The 23,764-nt window shown below is 39.7% G+C and overlaps 1 protein-coding gene and 1 long non-coding RNA gene across 5 annotated transcripts in view; both read right to left on the bottom strand.

The window, feature by feature from the left end:
- Positions 1-23,764, bottom strand: part of LOC146516269 (uncharacterized) — a 274,115-nt gene that overhangs the window by 69,322 nt on the left and 181,029 nt on the right. The window lies entirely within an intron of this gene.
- Positions 1-23,764, bottom strand: part of LOC146516270 (uncharacterized) — a 92,170-nt gene that overhangs the window by 56,911 nt on the left and 11,495 nt on the right. Inside the window, exon 4 of one of the 4 annotated variants that reach the window (XR_014874632.1) lies at positions 9,523-17,298. The exons of 1 other annotated variant lie outside the window; for it this stretch is intronic. Coding sequence is in view for 2 of the 3 variants with exons in the window: in XM_085163424.1 (XP_085019550.1) it covers positions 23,686-23,747 (62 nt within the window). In the remaining variant the exon portion in view is untranslated. Of the gene's footprint in view, positions 1-9,522; positions 17,386-17,894; positions 23,748-23,764 lie in introns of those variants that run through there. 2 more of the 4 variants (XM_085163427.1, XM_085163424.1) reach the window with 2 other exon arrangements.

The raw sequence follows: 23,764 nt of genomic DNA, 5'->3' as shown, positions 1-23,764 counted from the left end.
GCTGTGTGTTTTTTTTCCAGTCCGCCGGTGTAAGTTTATTTTGATATTTCCAGTTATGTTATATTTGAGTTTAAGATTAAAGTGGTTTTGAGTTTAAGTTTTGTCTCCGGAGTCTGCACTTTGGGTCCTTCTCCTGCCTGCACGCAGCCATTACATAACAGCTTCAGGCTCACAAATGACATGTCCAAAATGAACTTTTGTTTGTTTACACAAACTCTGTGTAAAAAAAATCTTGGTATCAAAATAAAGCTAAAACTTGTGAGAGTTCATGAAAGGTGTAAATATTGAAGCAGATGTTACTGAGGCCGGAACACAGAAAAAGTAAGTAGATTTTTCCTCGCCTAATGTATTTATTTATGTTTTTAGCATATTACCCCTTTAAAAATATGCTTTAGTTCACATTTTATTCCAGAAAATCAGTAATCAACATATAAACATCATCTGTGCAAAGGTTTATGCTTCTAAAGTGAAATTGTGAAAAATGACTGCACTTTTAATAAATAGATGTCCAGGCAGTGCAGTTTGTCCAATTTTGGCACACTTTGGACACCACATGGGAGTTCAATTGTTTTAGGTATTAAACAGCAGAAATGATTGAATTGCATTAACATGACTAACAATGCTTGTTTGTTATTGAAGAATTAACCACATATTCACAGGCAGCGGGCCCTTTCTGCCATACACATAGAACGTTTAAATGGACTCTACCACTTTAAACTCTTCGGCTTCTATTGGCCGATTTGTATGATTGACACCTCTTTTGAATCGCTTGAGCCAGTAGAATCATGTAATGATACTGTGGGATTCCTTTGCCACACATTAGGTGACTATTCAAACACTCCACTACTACTGAGAGTCACTGCTCACCTAATGCAGAGTTTTTAATGGTCAAATGCAGACCTTATTATCTCCCCAGAGAACTCACTTCGATCATACTCACTGCAGTGTATATACCCCCCGACGCTAATGCTAGGTTGGCCATGAAAGAACTTTCTGCAGCCATTAACAAACACCAGAATAAACACCCCGAGGCTGCTTTTATTGTTGCTGGCGACTTCAACCACACCAACTTAAAGACAGTCCTCCCCAGATTCCACCAACATGTCTCCTGCCACACCAGAGGAGACAAGACTTTAGACCATGTGTATTCCAACCTGGCTGGAGCCTACAAAGCAACTCCCCTCCCCCACATTGGACAATCGGACCATCTCTCCCTGTTCCTCACACCTCGGTATTCACCACTCATCCAACGTGTGAAACCTGCTGTGAGGACAATTAAAGTGTGGCCAGAGGGGACAGACGCAGTGCTCCAGGACAGATTTAAAAACACAGACTGGAATATGTTTACCCACACAGACCTGGACCAGTATGCCTCATCTGTACTGGATTACATCTCCGAAACCACAGACAGTGTCACCACCCAGAAACGGATCACCATGTACCCCAACCAGAAGCCTTGGATGAACCGGGATGTTCGTCTCCTCCTGAAGGCCCGCAACACTGCCTTTAGGTCAGGAGATGCACACGCCTACAGTACAGCCAGGGCTAATCTAAAGAAGGGTATCAAAAAAGCCAAACACCACTACAAAAAGAAGGTAGAAGAACACTTCTCCAACTCCAACCCCCGACGCATGTGGCAAGGACTCCAGACTATTACAGAATACAGGACCACCAAACCCTCCCCCGCATCCTCTGATGTCTCCTTCCTCAACGAGCTCAACAACTTTTATGCTCGTTTTGAGCGAGGGAATCCAACAACCACAACCAAAACAGACATGACGCCAGACCACCAACCTCTGACTCTCTCCCCCACCGATGTAGGAGCGGTGCTGAGCAGGATCAATGTCCACAAGGCTGCAGGTCCTGATGGCATCCCCGGGCGTGTTCTCAGAGCATGTTCTGGGGAGCTTGCAGGAGTGCTCACAGACATATTCAACCTGTCCTTGGCCTACGCTGCGGTACCGGCCTGCTTCAAATCCACCTCCATCGTCCCGATACCCAAAAACTCCAACCCATCTTGCCTCAATGACTACCGCCCAGTAGCACTCACCCCCATCATCACTAAGTGCTTAGAGCAGCTGGTCCTAGCACACTTCAAATCCTGTTTCCTGTTTTCCCCCCCCCAGCATTCAATACAATCCACCCCTCACAACTCATCAGAAAACTGACAGACCTGGGCATCAGTTCCCTCATCTGCAAATGGTTACTGGACTTCCTGACCAACCGCCCCCAACATGTCCGGCTGGATAACCACTGCTCATCTACAATCACAATGAACACCGGTGTACCACAAGGCTGTGTGATGAGCCCTTTCCTCTACTCCCTCTTCACCCACGACTGCAGACCTGCTGATGGTTCCAACACCATCATTAAGTTTGCAGATGACACCACGGTGATTGGCCCCATCAGTGATGAGGCCAATGAGGCCGCCCACAGGGAGGAGGTGGATCGTCTGGCTGAGTGGTGCGACAGAAACAACCTGCTGCTTCACACCAAGAAGACCAAGGAGCTCATCGTGGACTACAGGAGGAATGCTGACCCACATCCACCCATCCACATTAAGGGGACGGCTGTGGAGCGTGTGAGCAGCTTCAAGTTCCTGGGAGTCCACATCTCCGAGGATCTCATCTGGATGACCAACTGCTCCAAGCTGGTCAAGAAGGCTCACCAGCGCCTCTTCTTCTTGAGGACTCTGAGGAAAAACCACCTGTACTCAGACATCCTGGTGAACTTCTATCGCTGTACCATCGAGAGCATCCTGACCAACTGTATAACAGTCTGGTATGGGAACTGCTCTGCCTCGGACCGGAAGGCGTTGCAGAGGGTGGTGAAAACTGCCCAGCGCATCGCTGGAGCACCACTTCCTGCCATAAAAGACATATACAGGAAGCGGTGTCTGAAAAGGGCTGGGAAAATCATCAAAGACCCCAGTCACCCATCACATAGACTCTTCACCCTCCTGCCCTCTAGGAGGCGCTACAGGAGCCTCCGGACTAAGACCACCAGGTACCGGAACAGCTTCTTCCCCACAGCTGTCAGACTCCTGAACTCTGCCTCCTGACATCTGACCCACGTTAAACTCATGGACTGGACATACACACACCCACAACCACCTACACACACACACAATGGACAACCGTACCCTCAAACACACAATAATAACATGGACTGAACCACCACTCACAACCACCAGCACTTTATATACCTCTGTAGAAATTATCCACATATCTCACTTATCTTAACTGCACTACTGTATAGTTCTGTGTAAATAATCATACGATAATTTTTAATCCTACAACTGTTTATAACTTTCACAGTTCACATTTCTGTATAACTGTATATCTCAGATTTCTGTATAGTTTTTTTTATTTTATTTCATATTTATATCCTGTTCATAGCCTGTACATAGCTTGTACTCACTACAGCCTGTACATACTTATAGTTATAGAATATTCATAACATACTTCATACCGTGTACATTATAACATACCATAATAGACCCATTTCTGTAACATACTTACATATCTATATTATTGCTAATATATATTGTAATATATCTATATCACTAAAGCACTTCTGGATGGATGCAAACTGCATTTCGTTGCCCTGTACCTGTGCATGTGCAATGACAATAAAGTTGAATTCTATTCTATTCTATTCTATTCTAAACAGCTCTCCGACCCCCCACAGAAGGCCAACAAACTTCCAAACCCCCGTCCAAATATCCTTTCTATCCTATCACTGTGATTTTAACACATATAAATGGTATTCCAGGAATCACTATCAGAAAGTATTTACAGAACACTGTTATAAAAATAATAATTTTCTTTGTATTTTCCTGATCTTTATAACAAAGTTTAAGTGAGGGATTTTTGCTATTCTCATTTTAGTGCTTGTTTAGCTGCTCTCCTGAAACTCTTAATGATTGTGAAATAAGAGCATTCTACAGACAAGCACCAACCCCCATCTCTGCCTATCTGTAAAGCTTTCTTAGCAAATTGCATTGATGTGTTTTGTCTTTAAATAAAATGAATCACAAAATACTTGACTGATTCTTAGATTACTGTTAAAATTCAGTTTTTAAATATAGGCAGCACAGAGTATGTTACCAAAAGTTGTTAATACATCTGCAATCTTTGTGACATTTGTTTAATTTATAACAGTCACTTAAAACTTATAACTGTCACTTAAAAATATGCAGAAGTAATTTCTACTTGATGGAATGATCTGACAAGTCAGAAGATGGTCCACTCAGTCAGAGAAACAGTTTTCAGCGCAGAGCTAAATCCATGAAATCATCAGGTTTTTGGTCACATTTCTATAAAAAAGATGGTTCCAGTGAAGTAATGAAGTACAAAGTCTTCTACAAGGAAGCGTGTACACTCATGGCTCTGTAACAACTTGACATCAAAAATATGGTGTTTTTTTTTGTCTTGGGGTAACTGCTAGAGCATGAGTCATCCTCAAAACAAATTAAAGAATTTCAACAGACAAAACAAAAACTGAATATCAAGTAAGAAAACCTTAAATTCATGAAAAACACATAGTACCCATCTAATGTCCTGTTTTCCAGCAGGCACCATGAGGATGCCTCTGTTTGCTCAGTCCTGTCCCACATTTCCAAAAACATCATCCCAGCCCCCCTAAAACTAACCCCGAACAGCTAATAAGTTACACACCAATATACATCTATCAACTTAACACTGGTGGAATACACTTTAATTTGTATGCCTGCAAGGTTAAAACAGAGCTTGAAAAAACATTCCCATCTAAGGTACGAGGACAGGACTGAAATTATTTAAAAAGCAGTCAATGTCCAAAGAACAACTTTGAAATACCTCCATAAAGCCTGGAGAACACTTAATAAAAGAAAAACTGAGTGAAAGTCTGGCCTCTCTGATGCAAAAAAATATAGCAAAATTTTGAGCACATTTTAAGAGGTTAAAGAAATCCAAAAAAGAAATCAAAATATTTTGCAACTTAACAGAAAAAAATGAAGGACAGGCTCATAATTCAAACAGAGGTCAGAAGATGTAGCAACCCACCAAACAACGGGCTAAATGAAAAATTAAGTTCTACCAGTTTCCAAAATAACCTTCACTTCTGGTTTGGGATCTATGAGGAAGCTTGTGTGCAAGAATATAATTTTTCTGTATTTAATTTTCGTTTATATTGTATCTGTTTATTAGATTGGATTGAAATGGATGAATGAAGCACTGTGTACTAGAAATATTTTTTTTGGTCAGTTTTTTTTTTTAAGAAATCTCTTGGCAACACTGCAAATCAGTCAAAGGGGGGTGTTTACAGTGGATAGCAAATATGCCCCAGGAGGGAGGAGGGGGTGATCCCAGTAGCTGTCTGTTAGCTGTAAGCTAATAGTCAGGTGGCTGATCTCTGGCTGAAAGTGGCAATTGTGAGTGGCTGTATCTGTATGTACCTGAACCACCACAGGGGGTTTGTACAACTGACCTTCATGTGCGTTGTGGGCTAGAAGATGGTGCTATTAAGGGTATCCCATACGGGTGGGTGCTCAGACTTGTTATAGGTAATATAGGTCCCTGTATAGCCCTAGTGAAAGTATAGTTTGCTTTGAATCCATTAAATCTTGTTTCTAGTGGGCAGTCAATGTCTCCAGGCTGATCTTTGTCACATATTCTCATCATAATTTTTATGGATGCTCTTTCTAGGCAAAGCCAATAGCAGAAGGTTTTTGGTTCTATGAACTCCAGCTCACACCGTGACTGTCTCCAGCTAAACATAAAGTAGCAGAGATGAGACCTCTGAAGGTCATGACTGTCACTCTCATGGTAACATGAGGGATTACAATACAGCAATACAATACAGTGCAATGCAGAACTAATATGTACTCTCCTGCCTGACAGTTTGGTTCCAACATAAAAAAAAGATCTACTTGAATTATGCTTACCTGCTTTCTGACCTCCATAAGTTTTATCCTTGCTGTCTTGTTAAACTAAAAAATTTGAAAACTTGCATTTGGTCTCGTGGGTTCTGTTTTTGAGACCTCTCATCCTGGTAATTATGACAGGCAAGGTCTTCCATTACAAATTGATGGGGACAGTGTAGAATCTAGGAGACTGGGGCAGATGCTCTCTGGACAAATCAAAGACAGCTCATGTGAAGCGTAGAATTTATCCAGTGAAGAGCTGCTTTATTACAAAGATTTCTACCACACAAGCCTGAAATCTACACCTAAAATTTGTAAAAAGTGTAGGATAACACAAAATATTATGTACTACCATTTCCTGGGCAAACTACCTGTTAAATGACGTTACTGTTTCTCTGCCACTTGTGTAATTTTGCACATTTGTTTTTATGCACACCATGGAGCTAAAGCTAGTTATTACTTGGGATCTTGTTTCTACAATACCCCCAATTATAGTCAGTGACACCTAAATTATTTATTCTAAGATTCAGACGTAAATTTAACACAGACAGACATTTTGACTGACATTTCAATCAATCAGTCAATCAATCAATCAAATTTCTTTATAAGCACATTTAAAAACAGCACAAGGTTAACCAAAGTGCTGTACAAAGTAAAAAGTAAAAAATTAAGTCTAAAAGTATTTATATATAATATATACATATATATAAAGTTAAACCAAGGCATTTCAGGAATGGATCATAAATTCATGAATGGATCTAAAAACATTTGAGAGGCAGAGTAAAAATAAAAATGCATTTACAAATTGTATATGCATGTTCCTTGATGTAAAATTGTTAAGACTTTGAATTTCTCATAATTTAAAGTACATATCATAATAAGATTTCAAGAAATCTCTGTCCACAGGGGACTAGGCTGCAGTCAATATTGAAATGCCATCATCTTTTGGCCCTCAAACAGCAGTGCATTAAAAACAGACATGACTCTGTCATGGAAATCACTGCATGGTCTCAGGAACACTTCCAGAAATCACTGTGTATGAACACAGTCTCCTGTGCCATCCACAAATACAGACTAAAGCTCTATAATGCAAAGAAGAAGCCTTATTTGAAAATGACCCAGAAACATTGCCATCTTCTCTGGCCCAAAGCCCATTAAAATTGGACTGAGGCAATGTGGAAAACTGTTCTGTGGTCAAATTAATTGAAATTTTAAATACTTTTTCAGAAACACAGGCACTGCATCCTCATTACAAAAGAGGAGAAGGACTTTCCAGCTACTTATTGGTGCTCAGTTCATAATCTGCATCTGTGAGGGTTCGTGGTGCACTAGTACAAAGGAAAGTCTGGGAAAGGTACAATCAATGCTGAAAGGTATATACAGATTTTAGAGCAAGAAATTCTGCCATCGCATTTTGTTTAGAGTTGCATTTTAAACAGCATCCCAGAGTTTTTGCAAAATGTTTTTCAGTCATGAACATTTGCAACCCTTTGGGTAAAAGGGCTGTATTATTTTACTTGGAAGCACAAGTGGTCTGTTTGTTCTTCATGTAAACTGAAAGAAATAAATCATATCGTGTTACGTGGAGTCCCATTTTGGTGTGAATCCCCGCTGTGTCTTTGACTGGGACCAGAGTGTGAGTTTGGTGGATGTGCACTTGTATGGAATAAAAATTTCACTAGTATTTACTTCTGATGCTTCATTATCCAATCATAGCTTCCCCTTGATCTGACAAGCTCTCTTCCTACCTTTCATCCCCTTTTCCTCCACCCTTTAATCACTCCATCTCCCAAAATTCTCTGCTATTTGGAAGATGAACACTCATTCACATGCTGTGCTATTTCTCGTTTTTCTCTTTCAAACTTATCTTTGATTTGGTATGCGCTAAGTAGTTTCATCTGATTCACTCAGCAGATGCAAGCTAACTCATTTTTGTTCTTTTCGCGCTAGGTATATATATATATATATATATATATATATATATATATACATATATATATATATGACAGCATAGTGGGCTACTGTTGGGGTTCTGGGGTTGTCATGGTGAGGTCTTTTAACTTTCATCTGCTGGAGGCAAGGCCTGAGGCATTTGGAAGGCCACTGCTGGACCGTGGCACTGAGAGTGACAGGAAAATGACCAGCAATAACACACATGCACACCTAGTCAGAAAGTGGGCTGAACGTAAAAACTGACGACGTAGATAAAAGATTATTTTCTGTTTCTTCACCATTGCTCCTATTTTTAATGATAATAATATCTAAGCCTGCAAATTCTCATAAATAGGAGTCAGCACTTGAGTAGTGTGTATGTATGTATATATATATATATATATATATATATATATATATATATACATACATACATACATACATATATATATATATATATATACATACATACATACATATATATATATATATATATATATATATATATATATATATATATATATATATATATATATATATGAGCTTCAACAGCTCAGAAACCCCCTTGGGGCTTAAGAGGTTAATATGCTGCTGAGAATATACCCCAGAAGAAGTGTATAGTATAGCTTTTATTTTGGAAAGAGCCATTTCTCTGTAATAAACTCTCTTTTCCAAAGATGAGTGATTCCTCAATCAGATATTAATTTTTTTATTACTTTGTTGTTTCAGCAACATTAAATTTAAAAACTGTACTTTTGAGTTAAAATATATATTTATAATTTTAATAAATGACAAACTAAAAAGGCATGAACATTTTTTTGTATTGAAAAAATATCGAACCGTGACACCAAAGTATTGAACCGAACCGAACCGAACCGTGAATTGTGTGTATCGTTGCACCCCTAATATATATATATATACAATTCAGTTATGTATATAGCATGGTGAACATGTAGTGGGTGAGAGTTGAGTATGTATGAATCCATACCTTTTAAGATATTGTATTGAATGTGTTTTGGTATGTTTCTTCTTATGTACATAATTTAAGCTCTGTAGCCTACGTACAGGCTACCTCTGTGTGTGTGTGTCTACAGTTGGATGAGTGACTGACTACAGAGGTATGACAGCCAAGCATATGGCAGCACAGTTATGGATTTTAGCTTGAGGGATGCTGTAGGGTTTGACGAATCAGTGTGTTCCTCTCTTTCTTTTTTCTCTTCCTTCTCTCATCTCTCCCACCTCTTCTCTGTGACTTCAGTCACATTTTTGAATCAAAACTCCACTTTAACCCCACAGACGACAGCATTTGATAACACCAGATGCCCTTCAGTCAGTGTTTGCCTGCAAAAGTTCATCAAGGTTGCTTCTGATTTGGGTGAAAAAGTTGACACTGAGCAAAGTTTCTCCTCGAGGCCCTGGTTACGGTTGATGAAATTACTTGTAAAGTTTTATTTACTTTTCACTAACAGTGGCAAACATTTATTATGAAAGAGGATATGCTTTGCTCAAACATGCTTCAGAGAATATTTCAGAAAGAAAAGACACAAAATGGTCAACTTTAAACTCTGCAAACAGAAAGACAAGAAACATGAAGCCACAAACACAGAAAAAAATTCTGTGTTGCTGTTTTCTATTTTACATCTGCTTTTTGCCTATCAAATGCAACAAGGTGGCCAAAAAAATGACACAACCCACGTTGTAAGACATCTCTTAAACAAAAGCCCTCTAAACTAGGTGTGTTTCTGGCTGTCAGAACTGAAGGTTATGGAAAATAAAAATGCACATATTCAGCCTCTGTGCTTTTGGGAGCTCTTTCTGTTTCCATCCATGGAGCAATTTGAGTATAGAGGAAAGAACAAAACAGGTAAACACATGTCACTCAGTTTCTGCAAGCTTCAGTGGGGACTGGTGCGTTGAGAGTGAGTCAACATTTTTTTTTTTTCTTATTTTGCCCCTGTTTTTTGTTTGCCTTGGCTGTCTGTTTTTGTCAGCATAGATATATGTGATTTTGTAAAATTAAAATAAACAAACAGACAAAAACACAGTGAAAGACAAAGGCTAACATTTTAAATATTCGTATGTAAAATGAATATCCCCTGGTCATTAAAAGCATGTGTGATACACATGTGCCATGCTTTGTTGTATATTTAACTTTACACTTTTTATGTGAGTATGAACAACATATTTGCCCCTGTGCCACCAAACAATATGTTTAATCTAAAAAGCTGCTGTTTTTTTTATGGTGAACAGTAATGGTCTAATAGATGAAAAAAAGGACAGTCTTGACAGGCTAACAGGTTGAAATGACAATACCTCTGAAGCAAGCTGTCACTCAGATGACCAGAAAAGTGGTGACAGCTCTAGAAGAAAAGTATTAAGCCATCCGCTTTCTTGCGAGCTTGCAGTGAAATCAGTGAGGTATAATGTGAGTCTTGGATGGTGGTAGAGAAAAGAAAGGGTGGGGAATGAGTGGAGATTTACTTCTGTTTTTGTCCCTTAAAGGGTTGTCAGAATCTTTAAAATATGCTTTTTGTTAGTTCCTCAGTCGACATATATGCAAATCTGCTCCTCTCTTAATCTTAGTAAGTGATGTGTTCTCCTAGCTTACAGGAACTATTGTAAAGAAAATACATTGCTAATGCTTAAAAAAGCCATCAAAGAAATGTGTTGCTTCGGGAAAGCTTACTTTGAGGCTTCGGCTACTTATTTATTTCTGCTTGCTGTCAGGTTCTAAAGATAATTAGCTGGCATGGAGTCCAGCTTTAGAATCAGCTAATCACATAAATCCATCAACTTTTGGCTGAGGTTCATTTACAAACATGAAGCTCTGGTTTGTTTTGTAGGACAGCACAAAGCTGTTTCCTTTCTAAAATATATAATTGCATGTAATTGGTGATGATAATTAAACAAAGGGTCAATTTTGTATATCCCTGGTTGAAAAGCCTTCAAATTTCCACATAGCAATTGGATTATCTGCATGAGTTTGCTTTTTGGACCATGGTTGGTGCATTTTTACTTTAATAAATGACCCCTCTACATCCACACTAGAAACGTTTTCCATTAAGCAGAGGGATTTGAAAATAGAAGCAGAATCATAAGAAATATTTCATTCACTATTGTCTGAAAGGGTTCACACTGAGTGCAGTGTATGATAGTAAATAAAGTATTGTATTTTGATTAAATGTAGTGGAAGTGTTATCCTTTAAGAAAATAATTATACTCTTGTAAAGTTAACTAACATCTAGGAATATCAACATAGAAAAAGTGCATCTCTTTAAATGCAAACAAAAGAGATCAAAAGTCAATGAGAAATTCTATCATTTTTGAGCAATATATGAAATATGACGACTGTGGCCACTTCTTTTTGGGCTGCTACTTATCAACCAAATGTAATACAGTTTTCAAATACTGGGTCAACCTAACATTTAAAAGATAGAATGCAATTCATACACACTACAAAGAAATCTGGTTCCATTAAAATTGAGTCCTTTTCTTTTATTATTTTGGGGGGGATTTTGGAATGGGCTTGATATTGGATTTATACCAAGGAAAATGAACATACAATATGTAACAATATACAGTTTAGAATTCAGTACAATGGCTTATTGAATGGGCTAACACTCCCCATATGGTGCGAATCCAACTGAGGTATACAAATAACTATGGCACATAAAAGATCCTGTCACCAGACAATTGACAATGTGCTTGTGTTTGAAATAACACATAATGTGTTAATTTTGTCTTTTTCGGCTGTTTATAGGATTTTAACAAATCTTTTCCGAGAGTGTTAATTTTTTTTTTTAAAGATGCGTAACAGTCCTTTTACACTGAAATTGGCTATAAAGCATCAGTATACAATCTTGGGTCAACTCTCATTTCTTTCTATTTTGCCTCCAACAAGCCACACCTTCATGACTGACAGGGACTAGAAAGAGAGAGCATATTCCTCCTGTTTTGGCTTCCCTTCATTGGCTTCTTGTTATATCCAGAATTGAATTCAAAATCCTGCTCCTCACATCATGGTCTTAAATAATCAGGCCCCATCTTATCTTAATGACCTTGTAGTACCATATCACCCCATTAGAGCACTTCGCTCTCGCACTGCAGGCTTACTTGTTGTTCCTAGAGTATTTAAAAGTAGAATGGGAGGGAGAGCCTTCAGTTTTCAGGCCCCTCTTCTATGGAGCCAGCTTCCAGTTTGGATTCGGGAGACAGACACTATCTCTACTTTTAAGATTAGGCTTAAAACTTTCCTTTTTGCTAAAGCATATAGTTAGGGCTGGACCAGGTGACTCTGAATCCTCCCTTAGTTATGCTGCAATAGGCATAGGCTGCTGGGGGACTCCCATGATGCATTGAGTTTTTCCTTTTCAGTCACCTTTCTCACTCAGTATGTGTTAATAGACCTCCCTGCATTGACTCGTACTTGTTAGTAATCTCTGTCTCTTTTCCGCAGCATGTTTTCTATCCTGTCTTCCTTCTCTCACCCCAACGGGTTGCAGCAGATGGCCTGATGAGCCTGGTTCTGCCGGAGGTTTCTGCCTGTTAAAATAAGTTTTTCCTCCCTACTGTTGCCAAAGTGCTTGCTCATAGGGGGTCATTTGATTGTTGGGTTTTCTCTGTATGTATTATTGTGGGGTCTACCTTACAATATAAAGCACTTTGAGGTGGCTGTTGTTGTGATTTGGCACTATGTAAATAAATGAATTGAAATTGAATTGAATTCATTTAATTTTCCAAAGTGGCCTCAAGTTCTCCACATTTTCTCAAGGTTTTTCGACATTTGCTGTTTTTCAATCAGTCCTTGTATCTAAATATTTTGAGAGGAATGATTTTTTGCTTGTGAAGCTACTTAAAACTGACCTACGAATCATTCAAGCATAAAAAAGGCACCTAACTCAAGGGATGAACCATCAATAGATTTTTGTTTCATCAAGATAGCAATTTATCTTCAACAGAAGAAACATCAAGAGGCTACAGCAAAAATATGAACAATAGTGAGCTGTAAGAAAATTATGATTCAACCCTGGAAGAAGAGAGCAGTATAACTAAATGAGATGATCCCCAACCTCCTGCAACAGCAGATGTAGCTACTGAGCTGACGATGAAGATTGTGGCCAACCAAGGGCAAAACTCCACGGCACACTGACAGTAACCCAGATACTAAGAGCACAGCTCTACTCACCATCCCAACTACCAGTATCACTGAAACTGAAATTGTCAAACAAAACCTAGCAGCATGTGGGTATAACATGGAGAACGGAGCTAGAGAAAGCACCCGATAGAGAAGAAGTCTAGATACCAAAATTATGGAAACGTGGAAGGATGTCAATCAGCTAACAGAGGTGCAGAGGGCCATCACAACAGACAGGCTCTGGATGGATACCAGGAACATTAAGATGTCCATAACTTAGGTTCTAGAAATTCTCAAACAAACATTAGTACATTAAAACACTGCCTTCAGTTCTCCTGACCTGAAGGCAGTGTTGCGGTCTTCAGGAGGAGAGGAACATCCCGGTTCATCCAAGGCTTCTGGTTGAGGTACATGGTGATCCGTTTCTGGGTGGTGACACTGAAAACGCTTTTCTACCTTATTCACGTGAACAATTAGTGCGACTGATGCATTTGAAGCGCGAAGTAAAATATGCGCTTCATTTTATCTGGTGCATTTTGTGCATTCGCGCTTATCGCATCTGCCGCTCAATTTGGAAAAATCTGACTCCAGCGTCAAGTCACGCCACGACAACCAATCAGGTGACGGGTGTCAGTGATGCTGTGACTGAGTGAATGGAGTCACAGCATCAGCAGGACATGGATACTGATAAACACCGTGGCTCATCACCCCAAGCTACATGACACCAGCTGTTTTCTATACAGAAACAGGAATAAAATAATAAACATTATAAAGAGATTAAACTATTTAGACAGGAAAGCTATTAAGAGGTTTGTGGGTGGCTCTTTTTTTTTCTTTTTTTTTTGCCTGTCCCATTTGGTTCTTTAGCCGTCAGAATTGCTGTCTGAAGACTAACAAGGATACCCAATGGATTTACTTTGCCAAATGGATCATCACGGCCTTGCCGTATTGGTCCATTTGATCGACCTTTGTTGTTATTTATTTTATTTTCAGTTGTTACAGATGGGACAGACATGACTGAGGGATAGGAAAGGGAGAAAGAAAGATGAAGGAAAAGAAAAACAGAAGAGAAGAGGGACAGTGAGAAAGGGCACTCAAAAAGAGAAAGAGAAAAAAAACTCCTGGATCACCTTTTGAGAGAAAAAGAAGAGAAAACAAGTAAAAACAAAAACAGAGCAACATACTAAGCACAACACCATCACGTTAATCTAGCTAAGTGTAAACAGAAGTCAATACTAAATATTGAATGTTGTTGTGTAGCAAGCAGGACCGACAGCGCACAATGTGCTTGGAAATAGCAGCTAAAAAAGGTGTAGTTTATGTCTATGAACAGTGAACACCCGTATGCACACCTGTGTGGATCAGCGCGCTTGTAATCAAAAGGTTTCCCCATGCTAGAGGATGTAGAGAGCCATAGCCCTGTCCCCCAGGGCATGAAGCAGAGGAGATCCAGGCTCCAGACATCCAGAGGCCCCAGAGTGCGAGAGCCCAAGGAGGACCACCGGAGGGGCATCCGTGCCACCCTCCTGGAAAGAGCTGAGGAGAGCCCCAGATGAGGGGTCACACAGTAGCCACGGAGCAGAGGCCAGAGGGGGCTGCAGTGGCGTGCCCACCGGCTCTGCCGGCAGCCAGCTCTGCCAGAGTGAACCGAGCAGCAGGCCCAGAGGCCCGAGGGCCCCCTTTGCTCCAGAAGAGGCCTGACCGAGCAGTGAGGCCATTGGGGGCCATTGGGGGCCATCGGGGACGTCTGGTTGCCTGAACTGTGGTAGGACAAAACTGTGCAAACCATAAATCAATCGTGGATTGGACTCACACCAATAAACTGCCAGATCACCAAATAGGCCTGAACTGGATTCTATTGACACTATTGACCCGGGTCTGACATTCCTTTCTTTTCTTTTATTTTGGGTATCTGTGCACACACATAATTTTGGTTGTTATTGTTAAATGCAATACAGTGCACAAATTTCAAATACAGTTGAACCATTGCTTCATCATTTGTGGTTGTGTTTTCATTGTGGTTACCCATCCTCTAGGCTCCTGCCGTTCCTGAAGTCTTCTGATTTGCCCATTGTTTATATATTTTGTTACATACTGTTTACATCCATCTCTGACAGAAAGTGTGACTTGCTGTGGTTCTCAAAGCAGGCATATAATTCAATTCAATTCAATTCAATTCAATTTTATTTATATAGCGCCAAATCACAACAAAAGTTGCCTCAAGGTGCTTCATAGATACAGAGAAAAACCCAACAATCACATGACCCCCTATGAGCAAGCACTTTGGCGACAGTGGGAAGGAAAAACTCCCTTTTAACAGGAAGAAACCTCCGGCAGAACCAGGCTCAGGGAGGGGCGGGGCCATCTGCTGCGACCGGTTGGGGTGAGAGAAGGAAGACAGGATAAAAGACATGCTGTGGAAGAGAGACAGAGGTTAATAACAGATATGATTCAACACAGAGAGGTCTGTTAATACATAGAGAGCGAGAAAGGTGACTGGAAAGGAAAAACTCAATGCATCATGGGAATCCCCCGGCAGCCTACATCTATTGCAGCATAACTAAGGGAGGATTCAGGGTCACCTGGTCCAGCCCTAACTATATGCTTTAGCAAAAAGGAAAGTTTTAAGCCTAATCTTAAAAGTAGAGATAGTGTCTGTCTCCCGAATCCAAACTGGAAGCTGGTTCCACAGAAGAGGGGCCTGAAAACTGGAGGCTCTCCCTCCCATTCTACTTTTAAATACTCTAGGAACAACAAGTAGGCCTGCAGAGCGGGAGCGAAGTGCTCCAATAGGGTGATAAGGTTTAGCCCATTCCACATGTGCCTGATGTTTGAGCCAATGTAGCAGGACTCCACCTTTTCCCTATACTGTCCCTTAGCTGTATTTATTGCTCTTCTGACAGTGTACCAGGCTACAGCAACGGATGGCACAACATTATCAGATCAGACCCACATTTATGGTTATATCCAGTAATGCATTCTGCCTTAGTTAAAAAAAAAATTCACAGTCTTTAGTATACAGGGTGGGCCATTCATATGGATACACCGTAATAACATGGGAATGGTTGGTGATATTAAAGTCCTGTTTGTGGCACATTAGTATATGTGAGGGGGCAAACTCCTCAAGATGGGTGGTGACCATGGTGGCCGTTTAGAAGTCGGCCATCTTGGATACAACTTTTGTTTTTTCAATAGGAAGAGGGCCATGTGACACATCAAACTTATTGTCACAAGAAAAAGAATGGTGTGCTTGGTTTCAACGTAACTTTATTCTTTCATGAGTTATTTACAAATTTCTCTTTGTTCACAGCCATTGACATGTCGAAGAGGTTAACGCGTGAGGAGCGGATCGAAATTGTGTTGATATCTGGTGAACGCAGTAACCGGGTCATTGCAGCAGATTTCAATGCAAGTTGGGCAAATGGCACCCTTGCAGACTCCAGCTACTGCAGCATCTCAACGAGGATGACCCAGATCGGCACACAGAATTTGCAGAATGGGCAAAACAAAAATTGGAACAGGACCCTCAGTTCACGCAGAAGATTTTGTTCAGTGATGAGGCAAACTTTTATGTGAATGGTGAGGTTAACAAACAAAACCACTGCTATTGATCTGACACTAACCCACATTGGATGGATCCCTCCAAGACTGTTGGAACAACAAAAGTGATGGTTTGGTGTTGTATATGGGGTACAACAATAGTGGGTCCATTCCTCATCAATGGTAACCTCAAGGCCACTGGATATTTGAAATTGCTACATGATGATGTGTTTCCCTCTTTATGCACTGAAGCTGGCACGTTCCCTGAGTTTTTCCAGCAAGATGGTGCACCACCACATTATGGGTGCCAGGTCCGAGCATTCCTAGATGAACACTTTCCTGGAAAGTGGATTGGTCTTCGTGAGCCATTTGAATGGCCCCCAAGGTCTCACGATCTGACCCCCTCAGACTTTTGTCTTTGGGGTCATCTGAAGGCAACTGTCTATGGTGTGAAGATACGAGATGTGCAGCACCTGAAACTACGGATACTGGATGCCTGTGCTAGCATTTCTCCTGCGGTGTTGCTATCAGTGTGTGAAGAGTGGGAGAAGAGGGTTGCATTGACAATCCAACACAATGGGCAGCACAATGTACACATTTTCTAAGTGGTCAGAAAAAAGTTTACATGGTGGTAGTACTTTGGCAGAACCTTCTTCAGGTTGAAGTCACCAGCTACGACAAAAGCTGCTTCCAGGTGCTTCCTCTGGGTCGATAACATCATTCAGCTTGTCTAGCACCCACATGATGTTGGTGTGGGGTGGAATATAAGCAGCAGACCAGAACACAGCTGTAAACTCTCTAGGCAGATAAATGGTCTGCATCTGATCATGATGTATTTACCTCCATTCTGCTTACTTGACTCCTTTGTCCAGTCCTGGAGGTGAACAGAGAGGTCACAGTAGCCAAGTCAGGGACTGAGAGATCCATCCATGTGTCAGTAAAAAAAATAAATAAATAAAAATCTTAATATACCAATGGAAAGTCATCCTGGCCTGTAGTTCATCCACTTTGTTTTCCAAAGTTTGGACATTAGCTAGAAGACTGATGAAAAGCGAGGAATGGTGTTGTCTGGCATCAATGTAGCATCAATATGGAGACAGAGGCAATATGTTCCAACTGACATTCAGCCCATCAACCATCTTTGACAGCTTTATGGTCTCTGACTGTGAGGTTGCTGTTCTAGAATTTGATATCACCCCAAAATAGAAGTGTGTTCAGGCTAATGGTTTTGCTGGTGCACACAGTGTATTTTAACATACTAATGTTGGGTGATCTTAAAACTTAATTTTGTGTTTATGTGGTGGGGCGTGGTCTGCGGTGGCGTGCAGGGAGGGCGGACGCACCTGCACGGCATCCGCAGACCACGCCCCACCACAGTTTATTTTTGAAAATTTTATGTTTATTTTTCTCTATTTCACTGTCTGGCTCCACATTGTTGCCCTAATCCATAAAAAAATGTCTAATAATAGTGTGATTACTATTCGATTAATACAAAAGTGAGCCATATATATTTTTCTATATTTTTGATTTCACATTTATAAATACAACTTGCTTATTTGTATGTGTCTGGATAGGTGCATGTTCCTGCCAGTCTCGTGCTTTCTGGCTGTCTGTCGCCACGTTGACATACTACTCAGTTCTAGAACTCCCATGAGTTTACATTCAGTCATACTGTCTCCAGGAGCCCTGTGAAGTGTTGTCAACTGAAGGACATGTTCATAATACAGCTATAAACTGACCTTGTAGGTCAAAAAGAAACATCCAACACCAGTTATTCAGGAAGTATAATAATTGATTAATTAGCTGCTTTTCAGTCTAAAAAAAAAATCGCCTCTCCAACTTAACACAAATGAGGAAGCACTCACACAAATACATGCATAGACATTGACGCACTTACTCTCAGATTCAATATGTGAAGCCATCACACACACACACACAGGTAAAAGTTGTACTTTCCTTTCCTGTGCACTCCTACCTGCTTGTCTGAGTCTTGAGAGGGATTCTTTAATGAGAGAGCAGTGCGGGTGCTCATGAAATCATTTAAATTTCAAATGCATGAGGTGATTATGCTAGTGAATTAGCCCAGTGACTTATTGTGGAATAATTTAGCTCAGTCAGGCAGAATGGAGACAGCTAATGTCTATGGAGACCTCACAAAGACAGGGCTAGGGTGGGGCTTTGTGGGTTTACGGGTGGAAGGGTTAGTGGGAGGCAAAAAAATGAAAACTGAAAACAGAGAAGAGATGGAGTAAGACAGAATAGCAGGGGTGGTTACTGTGTAAAAACACCCTACAAAAGACATGGACAGATGAAGAAAAGGAAAGCCCAAAGACAGTGAGGCATAAACCCAGAAGTATGAATAGATATTAGAGCAAGAGAGAAAGGAAGAGGAAAGTGATAAACACAGGGAGAAGAGAAATCAATAGATAGGAGGCATGGAGATGGTAATTGCCTGACAGACATGAATGGAAAGAAGAGCTGAAGATGGTGAGCATGCAGGTGCAGAACAGTAGCAGAAAAGAAAGAAAGAGAGGCTGTGAAGGCAGTTAGATGACAGAGAAAAAACTTTGGGTAAGCGGGATGAGGATATCTGCTATGAAATTTTGAGACAGTTAAATACTGAGAATCTGGTAAAAAGGGAGACAAGTGGGAGGAATAAGGAATAATAATAATAGGAATAATAATAATTCTTCTATCACAACAGTTTTGTTGGGGTTTTTTTTTGCATCTTTTAAAAAATATATATTTTTGTAGATTTTTCTTATCTATCATCGTGTTATTTGCATTTCTGTTTTACTCATTTCCTCTTTTATTTCGCTCATCACTTTCTTGTGTATTTTAATTGGTTTTATGTCCTGTCTTTGTTTCCGCTGATTTTGATTGTCTGCCTCATTTTCACTCCACCTGCATCTTAGTTCTATTGTATTTGTAAACCTGTTTTTCCCATTACGTTTTTCATTTTCTTGAATTTGTTTTGAACTTTTCCCGGTTGTGACTAATATCTTGTTTTCCTACCTATTTGTAAGTTCATATAAAGTTCTTTTGCTTTACTTCACCTTCCAGCTTCAAAAGGTTTTAGATTAAACAACATAACATTAAAATTCAACAAAACAGATGTATTGTAAATTTTATGAGGATGAGCCCAGATTATGCCTATCAATCCATCTATGCATCTTCTTCAGCTGGCCAGTGTGGTGATGCAATATGTGGGGTGGCTGTAGCTCAGGTGGTAGAGCAGGTCATCTACTGATTGGAAGGTTGGTGGTTCGATTCCTGGCTTCCCCTAGTCTGCATGCCAAATATCCTTGGGCAAGATACTACCCCCAAATTGCTCTCCGATGCATCCATCGGAGTATGAATGTGTGTGAATGTTATCTAGAAAGCACCTAGAGAAATGTGCTTGTGCGAATGGGTGTGAATGGGTGAATACACAAGTTGTGTAAAGCGCTTTGAGTGCTCAGAAGAGTAGAAAAGCGCTATATAAGAACGAGTCCATTTTTTTTTTTTTTACCATAGTTAATACTATCACCTTACAGCAACACAGTCTTTTCAATATACTGGCTGGCCGAGGCCCTGGTCTGTGGAATTTGTATGTTCTCCCCATGTCTGTATGGCTTCCTCCCACAGTCTTGAATGAAAGCTGAATACTTGAATGTAAGGTTACTTGGTGATTCTAAACTGGTCATATGTGTGAATGTAAGACTGAGTGATTGTCAGTCTCTACAGCCCTTTTACCTACTCGGATCGATTTGATGCAACTAGAAGTGGTACGACTCAGCTCGACTCGTTTTCCATTACAATCAAGTACTGCCAATGCCCAACTAGGGTAGTTGCATTTAATACTTATATTATTAATTAGTATCTATCAACTTCATTTTTATGTTTTTACATTTGCAGGCAGCTTCAACAGACAAAAGGTACGCCTAGAACAGTCCCAGAAAAGGTTTTCTGATGAGCATGGAAAGCTAATTATAGTACAATTCCATAAATATGGGCACTTCCTACAACTGGGGTTGTCAAGAAATTGATTTTCAGATGCTAATCAATACTAAAAATTGCTATCAGATTAGATACACAACTCATTTGTGACAGTATTGATATAAACAGTGCTATCTTTGAATCCTCCAGCTGGTACATAACTTCCTATAGCACCATTGTAGACACGCAGGGACACAGCCTTACTAGCAGCTGTGTACTTGGATATCATGTCTAAGTAGTTGATGTCCACAACACTTAAGAGGAATTTCCAAAAGTATATAGAGGATAAATCATCATGCATATTAACTTGGCTGGTGCACATGTTAATGTTAGCCGCTAAATTATTAGCAATTACTCAGTAGCAGCAAACACAGCCTCAGAGACTCACAAGCTAGTGTACTCCTAATGCTGGTACTGGCTTGGGACCAACAACAGCATTAGTAATTGGTAGCACATAAAATCTTTGCGAAATCAAACATGCAGATCCATCCACTGTGTTAACACCTGTAGAAATAAAGGCACATCTGATGGCAATCTTATCCAATAGTTACATTAGGTGTCTAATATCGTAACGGCTATAATTAATAATAAAATGACAATGCTAATGTGGAATGTAGACATTTATCAGTCCTGCAAGTCTGTGATGTTATAATGGATGGCCTAAATTTAAAAGGCTAAAACAATATTTGTCTAAAATTTGTTATCTTCTTCTTCCCTCCATCACAAATCACACTGATAGTTGTGTTGACCCACTGCATCATGCCTGCAAACTCTTCTTCACCTCCTCTGTCCACTGTCCGTTGCTTTGGATGGTTGACCCCAGGTATTAAAAAGTCATCTAGCTTCACTATTTATTAGGGGTGGGGGAAAAAATCGATACTGTGTAGTATCGTGATATTTTGTTTGCTAATAATGTATCGATACAGGGACAGCAGAAATCAATATTTTGTTACAAAAAAGGTTTTTGTGGAATGGAACATGCTCTGACTTCAGAGCATGTTGATCAGCTCCTTTTTCTGAGCAAGAATCCTGACATTCCTTCACTGTCCAAATGTGTTTAACTTTTTTTTTTTGGCAGCAACATGACAGTTTACTTATTTTAATTTAAGACATGTTTTATTTTAATTAAGTTTAAAACTTTTTTATTTAATGTAAAATTATATTTTGTTTTAATTTACTTTCAAATTCTTCAGTTGCTGAATGGGCTGCATAGTTTTCATAAATTGCATAGTTCAGATGTACCAGATGGTTGCACTCAGTTAAGTTGGACTAGACTGTAATACAAACCATTCAGTTTGTCAACAATAAAACTGACTGAAATGAGAGAAAGACTGATAGTGGGACTTTGATATTAGATAAAATGAATATTGATAAAGTTTACCTTTATGTACAGAATCTGAATATCGCAAAATATTTTTAAAAATTGCAATAATATCGTATTGTGCGTTAAGTATTGTGATAATATCGTATCGTGGGATGTATGGTGATCCCCACCTCTACTATTTATGCTTGTGATGTTCACCTTTCCACCTTTCTCCCTCTTATTCACATAGAAGGTTTCTGTCTTGTCTCAACTGGCTTTTATTCCTCTTTTCTCCAGTGCATAGCTCCACTTCTCCAGTCTCTCTTCAAATTGTTCCCTACTCTCTCTACAGATTACAATGTTTTCTGCAAGCATCACAATCAACTATAAAGAAATAAATCCTAATAAATTCTTCCTTGACCTCATCTGTCAGTCTATTCATCACAAAAAAAGAGGTTTAGGAGTAATTCTTGATGTAATCTCAGCCCCACCTTGAACCTATCTATAATTTCTATTGCACACCTCACCACTGTCTAATTGTCTGTATACATGTCCTGCACCAACCTCACATACTGCCACTTCTGACTTCCTCGTAGAGTACTACTGTTCTTCTCTTGGCACCCTATCAAATGCTTTCTCTAGCTCCACAAAGACATTGTGCGACTCCCTCTGACCTTCACTATACTATATACTCCTCCATCAACACAAATGCCATATGCCAAAAAGCAAATCACATCTGTAGTTGTCCAACCTGGACTTCTCCAGTGGTCTGGTAACTCTTCCCTACTACCCAGAGTCTGTGTCACTTCTTCCTAAACTCAAAATTCTTCCTTCTTCGACATCCCCCACTTAATGCTTTCCTCTGTTTTACACTCACTTTCTCTTCTTAATGTCCAAAGTCAAACCTATGTGCACCTTTCTCCACTCTTATAAGTCTCCCTTTGTACCTCCCAATTCATAAAAAATGTCTTCACCACAACCATTTCTACCCTTTTCGCAAATTCCCCACCATCTGTCATCCTGCTTTTCGCCTAGTCATGCAACCCAACTCTTCCTTGTCACTTCTGTTCCCTGCACCTACATGCCCACTGAAGTCTGCTGAAATCACTAATCTTTCCTCTGGGAACACTCTCCACCCCTAATTCTGTCTAAGAAGTGATATGGTTCTATTAAGTCCCAGACTGAAACTAAAAAAAGTCTTTCAGCACTTAGACCAACTCTACAAGAAAACCAAAGAAAATGTCGAGCCAAATCCCAAGAAACAATACATTACCTCAGAATACCTAAAATTTTTTGTCTTTTTTGTTTTTTGGCAACCCCTAAGAGAATCATAAAATATTTTTCATATGTACATCTTAAAATTATGTTAATAATTACACCTGTGATATCCAATATTTTATTGAATGTCAAGTATTTTCCTTGAGTACTGAGTATTATGATAACCACAAGTGATTGGCTGCATATGTCAAGAACTGGGTGTCGGTGTGCGATGTGTACCCGAAAGCAGACTCATTACACGTGTAAACTATTTAGAATTTATTTTTAAAAAAAGGCAAACTCAAACTAGAACATCCCATATGGAAAAGATATATATAAATCTTATAAAGTTTGTGTCTGTCTAGTATGAAACTTGTATGAAAAGCATACAAGAGTAAAAACAGATATAAGATCCCTTGAAAAATCATATAAATGAAACTTGTATGTTTTGGATACTTACTAAAACAATATTTGAAAGTAATGAGAAAGTGGCCATTTTCATAAGTAAATCATATAAGCCTTACATGATTCACTATATGAAGTAGGCCACATCTTATACAAGTTTTTACTATTTCTTTTCCATATGGGATGGCTTGAAACTGAAAACACAAACAGGAGACCCGGAGCCAAGGAAGGTCAAGGATGGAGAAACATTCGAACATGACAACAACACAAGGAGAGCGACGGAACGGGAAACTCTGTAACAGAGGAAGAC

This window comes from Neolamprologus multifasciatus, chromosome 6 (assembly GCF_963576455.1).
Source record: "Neolamprologus multifasciatus chromosome 6, fNeoMul1.2, whole genome shotgun sequence".
NCBI lineage: Eukaryota > Metazoa > Chordata > Actinopteri > Cichliformes > Cichlidae > Neolamprologus > Neolamprologus multifasciatus.
The sequence above is the reverse complement of the archived record's forward strand: the minus strand, read 5'-3'. Positions and strand labels throughout refer to the sequence as shown.